General features: G+C 44.1%; 1 protein-coding gene across 4 annotated transcripts in view; it reads left to right on the top strand.

The window, feature by feature from the left end:
• The window catches only part of THSD4 (thrombospondin type 1 domain containing 4), a 151,438-nt gene that overhangs the window by 116,788 nt on the left and 21,148 nt on the right, over positions 1–13,502 (top strand). For all 4 annotated transcript variants that reach the window (XM_034409438.3, XM_034409439.3, XM_034409440.3 and 1 more), the window contains 6 exons: positions 1,832–2,007; positions 2,578–2,674; positions 3,925–4,155; positions 8,243–8,372; positions 9,406–9,610; positions 10,458–10,631. In XM_034409438.3, the coding sequence (XP_034265329.2) occupies positions 1,832–2,007; positions 2,578–2,674; positions 3,925–4,155; positions 8,243–8,372; positions 9,406–9,610; positions 10,458–10,631 (1,013 nt within the window). The remainder of the gene's footprint in view (positions 1–1,831; positions 2,008–2,577; positions 2,675–3,924; positions 4,156–8,242; positions 8,373–9,405; positions 9,611–10,457; positions 10,632–13,502) is intronic.

Raw genomic sequence — 13,502 nt, 5'->3', positions numbered from 1 at the left:
GAAAGTTGCAGGCCGAGTGATGCAGGGAGATCTCAGAAAGGGAATTAAGGATGGGAGGTGAAAAGTATCTAGAGGTAGTTTTTTTTCTGGTGGAATCTGGGCACCTTCTCATTTGCTATTTGACATGAGTTCAGAGAAATCCTCATTTCCTCCCACTCTTTCCCCCCTGAAGTCTGTCTCAAATGAATTTCAGGTCCAAATATCTGAAGAGATCCATTTGCTGATTGCTATTGACAAGCTTAATTTGGGGTGACTACGCAACCAGATGTTGATGTATGTTCTGGCTTTCAGATACTGAATATCTCTGCAAAATTTCATTGTTAACTGTTGAATCCTAGCTCCATATGCAAGCATACACATACCCCTATATATCTAGCATCAATTTTAAAAGCTTGCTACCGCACTGAATACAACTGGCAATTTGCAGGGGATAATCCCTGCCCTGGACAATATGTTATTCCTCATTTTCTTACATAAAGTTAGAAGAAACAAGAAATGGGGCTATGGGTTTATCTTACAAATGAAAGATGCTCTTTTTCTCATGCCTGGGGCTGAGGTATATAGAAGAAAGCTTTTGTTCACGATCTTATCTTCCAGAGATTCAATTTATCAACAGAAACGCCCAAAGATTTATTTCCACTCTCACTAAGAACTGATTCAGTTTAAGGGAATGTGGCCTTAGAAAGAATAATTGAGAAAAAACTTTAGAGACCTTCAAGCAGTTTTAGTGAGAGGTGATAAGTGTTGGACTCAAAACATTTTCCTTGCATCGTATCTGTTGTACCAGATAACTTTTTCCCATTATAGTTGTGCTTCTATTTTCTCTTTTTCTGATTCCTGGTTCAGCTACGACAATGATGGCAGGATCATCCATGGTCCATATACATAGCTATCCCAGCACCATCTGAAGTTCCTGTGCTGAAAAGGAGAAATTTCATCAAGGATTCATCATTGATGAATGAGCATATATTATGCGATCCATAAACTCATATCATGATAAAAAACTTCCTGGGGAAATATGTAAAAGTTGTGCAAAGTTAAGTGGAGCCATTTATAAAAGGAACGAGTTGAAGTATTGGGCAAAATCAGTTCAATAGATTTGCCTATCCTTGTAAGCACCTTCCATCCAAGAAATAGTTGCGTCTAGTCTTGTAGGACAGAAGAAGGCAAAGCTAAAAACGGTAGGAACGATAAAGTGTCAGTACCATGGACAGTTCACAAGGGATGATCCTAGTATTAAGGACAACAAGCAGATAATTGAAAGGTTATTCTTACTAAAGCAGGGGTGAAATCCAGCAGGTTCTGACAGGTTCTGGAGAACCAGTAGTGGAAATTTTGAGCAGTTCGGAGAACTGGCAGTGGAAATTTTGAGTAGTTTGAAGAACCGGCAAATACCACCTCTGGCTGGCCCCAGGGTAGGGTGGGAATGGTGATTTTGTAATATCCTTCCCCCAGGAGTGGGGAGGGAATGGGATTTTGCAGTATCCTTCCCCTGCCATGCCCACCAAGCCACACCCACCAAACCACACCATGTCCACCAAGCCACGCCCACAGAACCGGTAGTAAAATAAATTGGATTTCACCACTGTACTAAAGTCAAGCATCTACTCTACCTGAAAGATTGTAGCTCGCGATTATGTCATTGTTGAATCCTCACAACCACAGAGATGGATCTTCTCCATGACCACCTACTACTGATTTGTTTTTCCAAGTCTCCCAATGGGACACTCATCACCGCCGTAACTGTCTACTTTGTAGTTAATTATTACTTTCTTTAATACTTTACTTTCTTTTTCTTTCATTCATTGTTTTCTTCTCGTTGTTCCTGCAGCACTACGGAGTCGATCAGGACGTGCTATCATCAATGGGAATTGGGCAATTGATCGACCTGGGAGATACGAGGGAGGAGGAACAATGTTCATCTATAAACGACCCAACGAGATCTCAAGTACTGCCGGGGAATCCTTTTTAGCAGATGGCCCAACCAATGAAATCTTGGATGTCTATGTAAGCATCAAATATCATTTCTTTATTGAACTAGACGAGAGGAATCATCCTTAACAATGAGAAGTTAGGAAATAATTTACTCAGGGATGAAATAGTTTTCTAGGTTAATTTTCCATTTGGATATGTTGAGAAGGAAGTCAGAGACCTGGGCAGGTGTGTGTGTCTGTGTGTGTTTATTTATTTATAACCCGGTGTCAGACCTGCCTCAACTTGAACCTTTAAGGGAGAATGATCCTTAATTCCGTTAACAAACAAAGGTATAGTTTACTAAAAGTCAAGTGAAATACAGTAGAGCAAAGCCAGAATGGGAAAGCACAGCAAATTCCTAAGTGCAACTTAGTGGCAGTTCTGACACCTAGACTCTGATGGGTAAATTTATTTTTTATTTTATTTTATTTACTAAACCTATATGCTACCTATCTCTGAACTTGAGAGGGGACAGAAAAATGTGGAGATGAATAAAGCTACATTTTTTGTGGAGTTTTGTGGATCTGGTTTAGCTGGTGGGATGAACTGGGTTTGTGCATCGGAGTCAACTCAATGAAGCTGAGGTTCTTCTTCCTTTGACAGATGATTCATCAACAGCCCAATCCAGGTATACATTATGAGTACATTATTCCGGGTCCCAACACCATCAGTTCCCAGGTGCCTCTTCACAGACGGCCAGGTAAGAATCCAGTGATTTCCTCAACCAATCTGATGGCTTTCGCTTTGATTGGCATTTCTTTCCCATCCTTTCAATGGCAGGAAATGGTTCTTTCTGATGCATCCAGTAAAGCTATCTTTGAAAACAAAGCATCACATTTGCCCCACTGGGCTTTCTTTTTTTTCTTGAAGACATTTCGCTTCTCATCCAAGAAGCTTCTTCAGTTCTGAAGCTTCTTCCAGTTGAGTCAGAACTAAAGAAGCTTCTTGGATGAGAAGCGAAATGTCTTCAACCAAAAACGAAGTCCAGTTCCTTTTGAAAAAGCCCCTTTGGGACAACTATGACCCAGAAAACTGAAAATCTTCATAGATATCACATTTGTCATTGTTATTTTTAAGGTTCCCCAAACTTGATAGCTTGATCAAAAGATTATTTAGGAGGCTCATCTAACTGCTCAATCTACCAGGTTTGATTTCTCTAGCGCAGAGGTCTTCAAACTTGGCAGCTTTAAGACTTGTGGACTCCCACTCCCAGCTATGCTGGCTGGAGAATTCTGGGAGTGGAAGTCCACAAGTCTTAAAGCTGCCAAGTTTGAAGACCTCTGCATTTCAAATATTGTTTGTTTGTTTGTTTGTTTGTTTGTTTGTTTGTTTGACCTTCACTCCTTTAAGGAATTAAATGCTTCTGAAAGGTTATTCTGTAATCTTTCTGGACATTTCTGCACAATTGTCTACATGCAAAATAAATTTTATCCTTATAGAGAAAACAGATTTTATTCATGGAAAATAAGGTGGGGGGGGGAATAGAATGAGGCCTATTTTTTAAAAAATTCTACCCAATGTCTCCATGTATTTTCATAAAATGCCTCTTCATCAAGTTTTTGGGTAGAATAAAGGACACATTTCTTTCCCCCTCACACCAATTCTCCCCCCCGCCTTCAATTTCCAGCTATTTAGCTGGTGTGTTTCCCGTTGTTGCTTCAGTTTTGTTCACGTCAGGATGCTTTAACTGAATGCTCTGCGCTATTGTAAGGTCGGTCAAAGAACAAACTTTAGACTTTTCAGCCTGGTGACAAATAGAATATCTTATTCTAAACAGTTCGCGGCCTTTGCGCCTTTCAAACCGTCCTTGCGCTTTGTGGTTGGCTGCTACAAGTAACCTCTGAATTTAGGTGGTCACCCCAAGTCCTTGGGGGCCATTTGTATTCCGGCTGGCTCATGGCCGAGAAAGACACATTTGTTCTTGTGGTGCGATTGATCTCATGTGCCTAGGGGAGCCATTCAATGGCCAACTGGATGTGACAGAAACCGTGAATTACAAGGAGGAAGATTTGCATCAGGAGACAAGCAGTCACCCGAGACAACCAGGGATGAGTCAGCCTGGAAGATTTCCTTCCCAAGTTCCAGACAACCAAGTCCCTGTCGGTCAGCCTCCGAGACGCAGCCGGGAACATAACTGGAAGCAAATCGGAATGACTGAGTGCAGCGCGACTTGTGGGAAAGGTTTGTAGTTTGTAGAACTCACCCATCTGACCTTGGAAAGGCTTCCATCTGCCGAGGGCCAGAAGTGAAGGAGGTGGAGAATTTAGCTATGGATTCATTTATTTATTCCATCTCTGTAACTGCCCATCTCTGCCAAGTGATTCTGGGTGGCTTACGACTCTAGAATTCTAAAACAGATCAAACAAGGAAAAACAAGGAAAACAGCCAGAAAAGAAAGACAAACAGCAGCCAAGATAGTTAAACAATCAATTGAGTAAGATCAAGAAACAGGGCCCTTAGCAGATTCTGATCCCCAGGCTTGGGTACATAGCAGGGGTGAAATTAAAAAAATTCCTCTACTGGTTCTGTGGACGTGGCTTGTTGGGTGGATCCTCTCACTGCCTCGCCATGGATCTCCAAAAAGGTTGGCTGCTCTGAAAGCATTTATAGCAGTGGTGAAATTAAAAAATTTCCCCTACCGGTTCTGTGGGTGTGGCTTGTTGGGAGGTCATGTGACTGGGTGGGTGTGGCCAACTCAACATCACTCACATCGAGGGGCTCCTCACCGGCCCCTCCCCTTCAAGCCACTCCTTGTCGCGAATGGCAGGAAAATGGGGAGGGGAATATTCCTGCCTACCATCCTTCCCTCAGTCTGTGCTGAGATTGACGAATGGATGACAGGCAGGAAAATCCCCTTCCACATTTTCCTACCTTTCACAAAAATGGCTCCATTCCAGCTGCTCCCTCCCCCATCCTCCTCCTCCCTGGGGACCACCTTAAAAGGGACAGGCTGCAGCAGCTCCATTATGAATGGAAGGAGAAAAGTTAGCAGCAACTGGTCGGGCGTGGGTGAGGCCAAGGAGTGGTAATTACTACCAGTTCAGCGAACTGATGCCCATAATCCCTAGCTGTTCGCCTGAACCGGTCTGAACCGGTAGGATTTCACCCCTGGTACATAGCCAAGTTTTTAAGGTTTTATGAAAGATCAACCGGATTGGGGCAGCAAAACAGTGTCAATTCTCCTTCTCTTAATATTTGCGACATCTTCAGGGCTTCCCGATGCCAGCTGTCATTTTCCTTCCCTAATCATCTCAGTTACTGAAGGTTGACTTCAGGAGGAGAAATTTTAAGACATTCTCTGCTGGAAAAGTTGCCATAATTCCATCTGAAGTTTAGGTCTTTCTAGAAACTTTTCTTTTTCAGACCTGAGCTGAAGAACCCCCTTCATGTTGGTCAGGTCCTCCTCCATTTTTCTTGGTCTTGCAACCTTCCTGGAAATAAAAGGCTCAGCTAAATCTCTGTCCCCATTGGTCAAATCCAAAGCAACTTCCAGAATTTCCCACATTTTGGACCCAAGGAAGCTGCCCCTTCCAAAGACTTTGGGGCAGGTTTTCCTCTCCTCAATCATGCCCCATCCCTAGAGTTCCTCAGTTGGCCATTCCTGGGAACATTGGTGGCTGTGAAAATAAGATTTGCTAGCCCCTGGGATATTTACTGCTTTGATAGAAGCAGCATGCTGAGAGAGGAAACTATAGCAGAAGAGGAACGGTGGAGGCTGGCCAAAACTTCCGTATTTTCTGTAAACTCACTCTGGAGAAGAAAAATAGCCCTCGAAGCAAAATTATTGCAAATTAGCTTTTGGGAAGCTGAAAGCTTTCCTGGTTGAATACACCCCTGAATATATTGCATTCGGCTTTGGCAGAAATCTCCCTTTTCATTTCCTTTGTGAGTAAATCGGGCCTGGTTTTTTCATGGCGTGTCAAGCAGCCCTTAGGACCAACCGGGAAAAGCCAGTTTCTCTCCACCGACTCCACCAACCCTCAACATGAATGAAAGAACACCAGGAAATACCTCATGAGAATTTAAGATAATTGAAAATAAAACACTGAACGACGGACAGCTTCGTTACATTCATTCTGGGATGCCCAGGGTCTAACACACAAATATGTAGCTGACCATAAGTGACTGAGATAAGACAGTAACAGTAACAGTAATAGAGTTGGAAGGGACCTTGGAGGTCATCTAGTCCAGTGGTGGGTTTAAAATTTTTTTTACTACTGGTTCTCTGGGTGTGGCTTGGTGGGCATGGCATGGCTTGGTGGGTGTGGCAGGGGAAGATTACTGCAAAATCCCCATTTCCTCCTGATCAGCTGGGACTTGGGAGGCAGAGAATAGATGGGGGTGGGGCCAGTCAGAATTTTTACTTCTGGTTCTCCAAAGTACTCAAAATGTCCGCTACCGGTTCGTCAGAACCTGCTGAAACCCACCTCTGATCTAGTCCAACCCCCTGCTCACGCAGGAGACCTGTACTAGGGATTCGAACCGACGAACTGCCAACCTTTGTGATCGACACCTCCAAGAGCCACAGCCAGCGTAGCCCACGTGGAGAGATTCTGAGAGTTTGGGGGTTCAGCAGCCTTCAGAGTCTTCTCCAGAGAGTTAAGTCTTCATATCACAGGTCCAAAGTAGGATAATTTGAACCCTGGTCAAATTTGAACCTAATTAAGCAACTGTTCCAAGTTGATACTCCTCTCACACAAGCTTGTTGCATTCCTTTGTCACTGGGCATCTTGCACAATGACGGGTTCTACAGCCTTCAAGGTTCCTCCTTGTCTTGTGAGAACTCATTGTCAAAATCTACTTTGCAGTTGGCCTGGGTTCAAGAGCATGTCATATTTTGACTGGGGAGATAATCCAACTTGGTCCAGATTCCTGCCCTGGAGAAATTGGCAACACAGAGAAACTTCTCTGGTTTAAATTCAGGAAGAGGGCTTGGTTCCAAGGACTGCTGTGAGAAATTATTCTTTAAAAAAAAAAAAAAAATCTCCCTCCATTCCTTGTGAAAGGAAAATCAATTCTCTGACAAAATATATACGATATCCTACTTCAAAGTTTGGGAAAGGTTTCCACAGCTGATGAATTCAAATGTGTTCGCTTTTGCCGTCGACCATAACAGAAGGGCAAACAATTATAGCTTTATCAGACAAGCATCACAACTACAATCAGGGTAGTTTAAACGGAGGCTCAGGTAGATGGGTTGGGAATAACGCTTGGTCCCGCTTAGAGGAGATGCGTTGAAATTGACGTGGTGGGTTGCTCGCAGTCTCACTAAAACCGGTTCCAATTGTGGGAGGTTTTGTTGTGGTGGTGGTTTCCTTTAAAACAAAGGTTCATGGTTTAGGGTGGAAGAGCCCTGTAGCCTCTTGCAGCCAAATCAGCAAAGAACCAACTTTTTTTTTTTTTTTTACTTTTAGCCTCTTAAAGAGAAATTTACGATGACCTGAAAGCGGTTCTCTTAATCAGATTCACGGCTCTTGGCCGAAACTCAGAGAGATGTTTTTGTTGCTTGTTGGCCTGTTGGTTCTCTTTGGGGAATGAAACTGGATTAAACACACACACACACACACACACACACACACACACACACACACACACAGAAAGAGAGAGAGAGGGAGAAGGAGAGGGAGGGAGAGAGAGAGAAAAGGAGAGAAGGAGAGGGAGGGAGAAGGAGAGAAAGAGCGGGAGAGAAAGAAAGAGGGAGGGAGGGAGACAGAGGGAGAGAGAGAAGGAGAGGAGAGGAAGAGGGGGAGAGAGAGAAGGAGAGGGAGAAGGAGAGGGAGAGAAAGAGGGAGGGGAAGGAGAGGGAGAGAGGGAGAGGGAGAGAGGAGGGGGAGAAGGAGAGAGGGAGGGAGAGGGAGAGAAAGAGGGAGGGAGAAGGAGAGGGAGAGAAAGAGGGAGGGAGACAGACAGAGGGAGAGAGAGAAAGAGAGGGGGAGAGGGGGAGAGAAAGGGGGACGGAGAAGGAGAGGGAGGGAGGGAGAGGGAGAGGAAGATGGAGAGAAGGAGGGAGGGAGAGAGGAGGGAGAAGGAGAGAGAGAGAATCTCTTTTGCTGTAGGTTACATTGATTTAACTTGGCGTATGTTTAGTGGACTTTCTCTGCTCTATTCTTATTTATGGTTCCTGATCTGGGACGTCTATGGGAATTCAGGGAGAATTCAATTGAATTCAGGAGAAGAAACTGACTCCTCCCATACAGGACTCCCTGTATGTCTGTCATTAAATGGAGGTTTCACAGCTTCTTGCTATACCTGTCTTCTTTCCTTTCAGGGGCGCAATATCCCATCTTCCGCTGCGTGCACAGAAACACTCATGAGGAGGTGGCGGACAGCTCCTGTGACGTCAACTCCAAGCCCACCCCGGAGGAGGAACCTTGCAATCTTTTCCCTTGCCCAGCCTTGTAAGGAGCCGATCCTTTTCTCATATAGGCTTCTCTAAGGTTTTCCTGGCCATTTCCAGAGAACCCTAACCAGACCCTGGTCCCCAAGATTTCTGGAATTTCAAGCGGAAGTGGGGTGACAGTGCTGTGGTTTCAGCCATATGTTCTTAGGTTTAGTTAATGTTGTTATAAACATTACAATCCAATCCACATCAAATGCAGAGAATCTCTCTGTAGCTCAGAGTTGAACAGGGGGGTCCTTGGTGCTCTCTGAGCTTGGTGGTTTTCTTGCAGACGTTTCATGACCCGACTAGATAATATCATCAGTGCTAGAATGGAGTGGGGCTTGCAGAGAGGAGGAGGACGAGGACGGTGGGGTCCTTGGTGCTCTCTGAGCTTGATTATTTTTTTGCGGAGGTTTCCTGACCCAACTAGGTAACCTCATCAGTGTCAGAAGGGAGTGGGAGTTTGCGAGGAGGAGGAGGAGGAAGAGGAAGAGGAGGAGGAGGAGGAGGAGGAGGAGGAGGAGGAGGAGGAGGAGGAGGAACAGAAAGAGAAACAGAAAGAGAGAGAGAGAGAGAGACAAAGAGAAGGAGGAGAAGGAGGAAGAGGAGGAGGAGGAGGAGGAGGAAAAGGAGAAGGAGGAGGAGGAGGAGGAGGAGGAGGAGGAGGAGGAGGAGGAGGAGGAACAGAAAGAGAGAGAGAGACAGAAAGAGAAGTTGCTCACCATCATCATTAGAACATCAGCTACACTGAAGATGTTACCTAATTGGGTAAAAACACATCTGCAAGAAAACAAGCTCAGACCAACAAGGATCCCAATCATATTTCCCAGGAAGGAAGTTCAGGGAAAATTTTGTATTTGTGCTGAAATTTGCCAGTCAGAACAGAGAAGAAATTCACTCCCAATTGTGATGATGTAGCTAATTTCCACCATGTTTCAGAGGTTTCAATTTTCTGCACTCAGCTAGTGTGCAAGACACTCCATAAAGCTATGGGCAAAAGTCCAGATTTATAGAACGACACCAATTTGTTGCATTTGCTTATTTCCTAGCTGGGATTTAGGAGAGTGGTCCGAGTGCAGCAAATCCTGCGGCCTGGGGATGCAGCACCGCCAAGTTCTCTGCCGGCAAGTCTATGCCAACCGCAGCTTAACGGTTCAGCTGCACCGATGCCAACACTTGGAGAAACCAGAGAGGACAAGTACGTGCCAACTGAAGATCTGCAGTGAATGGCAAATTCGGACAGAATGGACATCGGTAAACAGGAATGATTCAAAGCCAAACAACACTGGCAGCTCTAGAGTGACATTGACACAACTCACTGCTTATTGTTGGTAGCTCTTTCTGAAGGGGCCAGGTCAATCCTTAGACAGGGTAAACAAGGCCATTCATGGGACCAGGAAGGCTGAAAAGATAACCTCCTGGAAAGCTGAATGGGACGAGAAGCATCTGGCTGCCTTGTGAGATGGAGAGAGATGGAATAGAATAGAATAACAGAGTTGGAAGGGACCTTGGAGGTCTTCTAGTCCAACCCCTTGCTCAGGCAGGAAACCCTACACCACTTCAGACAAATGGTTATCCAACCTCTTCTTAAAAACTTCCAGTGTTGGATCACTCGCAACTTCTGGAGGCAAGTTGTTCCACTGATTAATTGTCCTCACTGTCAGGAAATTTCTCCTTGGTTCTAGATTGCTTCTTTCCTTGATGAGTTTCCACCCATTGCTTCTTATCCTACCCTCAGGTGCTTTGGAGAATAACTTGACTCCCTCTTCTTTGGGGCAGTCAAGCTATTCTCCAAAGCACCTGAGAATCTTGGCTGTCTTTGATTATCAAAGGAAATCCATGGCCTCCATTGCAAAACCAGGATGGAAGGTTTCCACAGCACCAGACCACCCTTGAAAAAACAGTTGAAGTCTTCCAAAAGACTTTTGAGATAGCCCCTCCCCCAAGCCAGGATACTTGGGTTGTGTAGTGGGGTCATCACAAGGGCAGGGCTAAAATATGACTCTTTGGCTGCCTGGGGTGATAACAGGGTAGCTTGAAGGCAACCTTTGATCCATGAGTTTTCACGTCTGCTTGACCTAAAAGTTTGTTCTTCTTTTAGTGTTCAGTTCCGTGTGGAGTTGGCCAGAGGACCCGGGATGTAAAATGTGTCAGCAACCTTGGAGATGTTGTTGATGATGAGGAATGTAACATGAAGCTACGGCCAAATGACATTGAGAATTGTGATATGGGACCCTGTGCCAAGAGCTGGTTCCTTACGGAATGGAGTGATCGGGTAAGGTTGGGCATTTTCATCCAGTTTAATCAGAGTTTGCTCAGGCAAAGCAGAGCATGGGGGGGGGGGGGACTTTCTCCAGTGATGATTGAAGTCCAATCTTTGGTCACGCTAGTCTAAAAAAAAGAAAAAAAAAGAATTGTATTACACAAATAGCAGTACATACTCATATTGTAGTTTCTGGAAAGTCTTCAAAGAACACCTGTTTTTCTAATTTCATCCCTCAAATGTGTGCCAATTTCTTTTGAAATTCTTCTTGCTGTTTTGAAATTGACTTTCTTGTTCATTGCAGCTGTTAGTGGGTGAAACTTTTCACCCCGTAGAGTGCTGATTTTTTAAAATGCCACCGATCTTCAGTCCAGTCCATCTTTCCAAATCTGGCCTGGTTGTTCCCATTTCCCAATCTGGGGGGGGGGGGGGAGGGGGGAAACAGTGAAAGGAGTTCCCCAGGATTTCTTTCTTTGGGATTGACTTCAATGGGAAGCCAGGAAGCTTACAATGAGAAACTTCTAGTCCACACATTCCTCTGGTCACTAAGGATATTCGAGGACACACTGCCTCACTGACAGTCGGTGATATTCTCGAGTCTTCTGAAAGGGATTTCAGCCGAAAATTCTCTCTCACCAAGAGTCGGGGTCTCCCAACTTGGCAACTTGAAGACTTGTGGACTTCAACTCCCAGAATTCCTCAGCCAGCCATGAAGCCTTGAAGTCCACAAGTCTTAAAAGCTGCTAAATTGATAGACCCCTGCCCAAGAGACACGGAGAAGATACTTGTTTCTGGAGAAGACCAAAGTATACAGCTTCCACCTTGGTCGTGTCTTCTCTATCTTGGGATCCTCCTTCTCCCAAGGAATCTTAGAAGGGATCCCATTGTGATTGTAGAGAAGATCTCATGGGGGAACCACAAGAGAAGCTGATTTCTACAGACTTTCATCTCAATAAAACTGTAATTCTTCCAATTGGCCAGATGGTTATAACTCCCTGCCAGAATCGCTCCGCTCCACCAACTTCTTTCTCAAGGCTGACGCTCGGAGCTGTAATTGCCGTCTCTTTTCTCATTTCGCAAAGTATTTTTTCTTTTCTTTAGAGTTTATTTATTTACCTTGACATGGGAATGGATATCTCTTTAGTGATTTGTTGGAATCCATACGAGAAGAAAAAAGGTATTATTCCCCCAAACAGTGAAGCATAAATAAATGCACAAAAGCATCTCTGGTTTAAACCCAATTCAGTTATAAATCCAGCCACATCAATGAAATGATTAGCTGGAAGTTTTCTTCCTCTTTCTTGTCCAACCAGCTTTTGTTCTTCCACGTTTTTAAACCTATGACATAATTTATTTTTTTCTTTTTACATCGGAGAATGGCTTCATGGCTGTTTGCACACGACATACCAAATAATTTTGATTGGATCAGATATTTTGACCCCGAGACGAGAGTCCTTTTGAAGGATCTAGGAGAGTTTAGGAAAGTTTAGGTCCTTTTGAAGGATCTAGGAGAGTTTTAAGATGAATGCCATTCCAAATACAGGAAGTCTCGACATAGGACCACAATTGAGCCCAACATTTCTGTTGCAAAGCGAGACAGTTCATATATTTTTTTTGGCCATTTTACGACCTTTCTCATCACCGTTGTTAAGTGAATCGCTACAGCTGTTAACTTAGTAACACAGTTGTTGAGTGAATTGGGCTTCCCCATTAACTTTGCCTGGTGGTAGGTCAGAAAAGGGGATCCCAGCAACACTGCAACTGTCATAAATACGAGCCAGTTGCCAAGCGTCCGAATTTTGATCACCGGACTGTCAGGATGCTGCAACCGTTGTATGTGTGAGAAACCAGTCTCCTTGGTTTTTCAGTGAATGTTGTAACTTTGAACAGTCACTAAACAAATGGTTGTAAATCGAGAACTGCCTGTAAAGCAGCATTTTAAAAAAATAGTCTAGAATAACAGAGTTGGAAGGGACCTTGGAGGTCTTCTAGTCCAACCCCCTGCTTAGGCAGGAAACCCTACAGCACTTCAGACAAATGGTTATCCAACATCTTTTTAAAAACTTCCAGTGTTGGAGCATTCACAGCTTCTGGTGGCAAGCTGTTCCACGGATTAATTGTTCTAACTGTCAGGAAATTTCTCCTTAGTTCTAGGTTGCTTCTCTCCTTGATTAGTTTCCACCCATTGCTTCTGGTCTGGCCTTCAGGTGCTTTGGAGAATAGGTTGACTCCCTCTTCTTTGGGGCAGCCCCTGAGATATTGGAAGACTGCTATCATGTCTCCCTTAGTCTTTCTTTTCATTAAACTAGACATACCCAGTTCCAGCAACCAGTTTTCATATGTTTTAGCCTCCAGTCCCCTAATCCTCTTTGTTGCTCTTCTCTGCACTCTTTCTAGAGTCTCCACATCTTTTTTACATATATACAAATAACGGATATGATGATGATCCTTGGTCCAAAAGACAGGTTGTAAATAATTTTCTAGATTTTTTAAAAAAAACCTCTATGGCATATTTTGAGCGGAGTTCAAAAGTGCTCTGTCCTCTTTTCCCTAATTCTCTTTCTCTCTGTTAGGAAGGAATCAGATTTGAAAGCAACAGAGAAACCCTGGCTGTGCTGTGATACCTTTGTAATATTAATGATTTCCAAATGCTGGGTACTTAAAATCACGGGATTGAGGTTTTCACAGCTGTCTCCATGGCGAGAGTGACTTTTGGATCACCTTGTGGCCGATGGGGTGACCCAGAAACCGTTCCAACCATTTGCTCCTTTGCTAGAATTCCCCAGCAATTTCTACTTGCGGACAAAACTAATTTGCTTATTTATATTGGGTAGGAAAGCGAAAAACTCCGAAACAAAACAAAACAAATCTAAATTGCTGGTC

This window comes from Pantherophis guttatus, chromosome 13 (genome assembly GCF_059756535.1).
Source record: "Pantherophis guttatus breed Tessera chromosome 13, ASM5975653v1, whole genome shotgun sequence".
Classification (NCBI taxonomy): domain Eukaryota; kingdom Metazoa; phylum Chordata; class Lepidosauria; order Squamata; family Colubridae; genus Pantherophis; species Pantherophis guttatus.
This window is presented reverse-complemented; position numbering and strand designations above follow the sequence as displayed.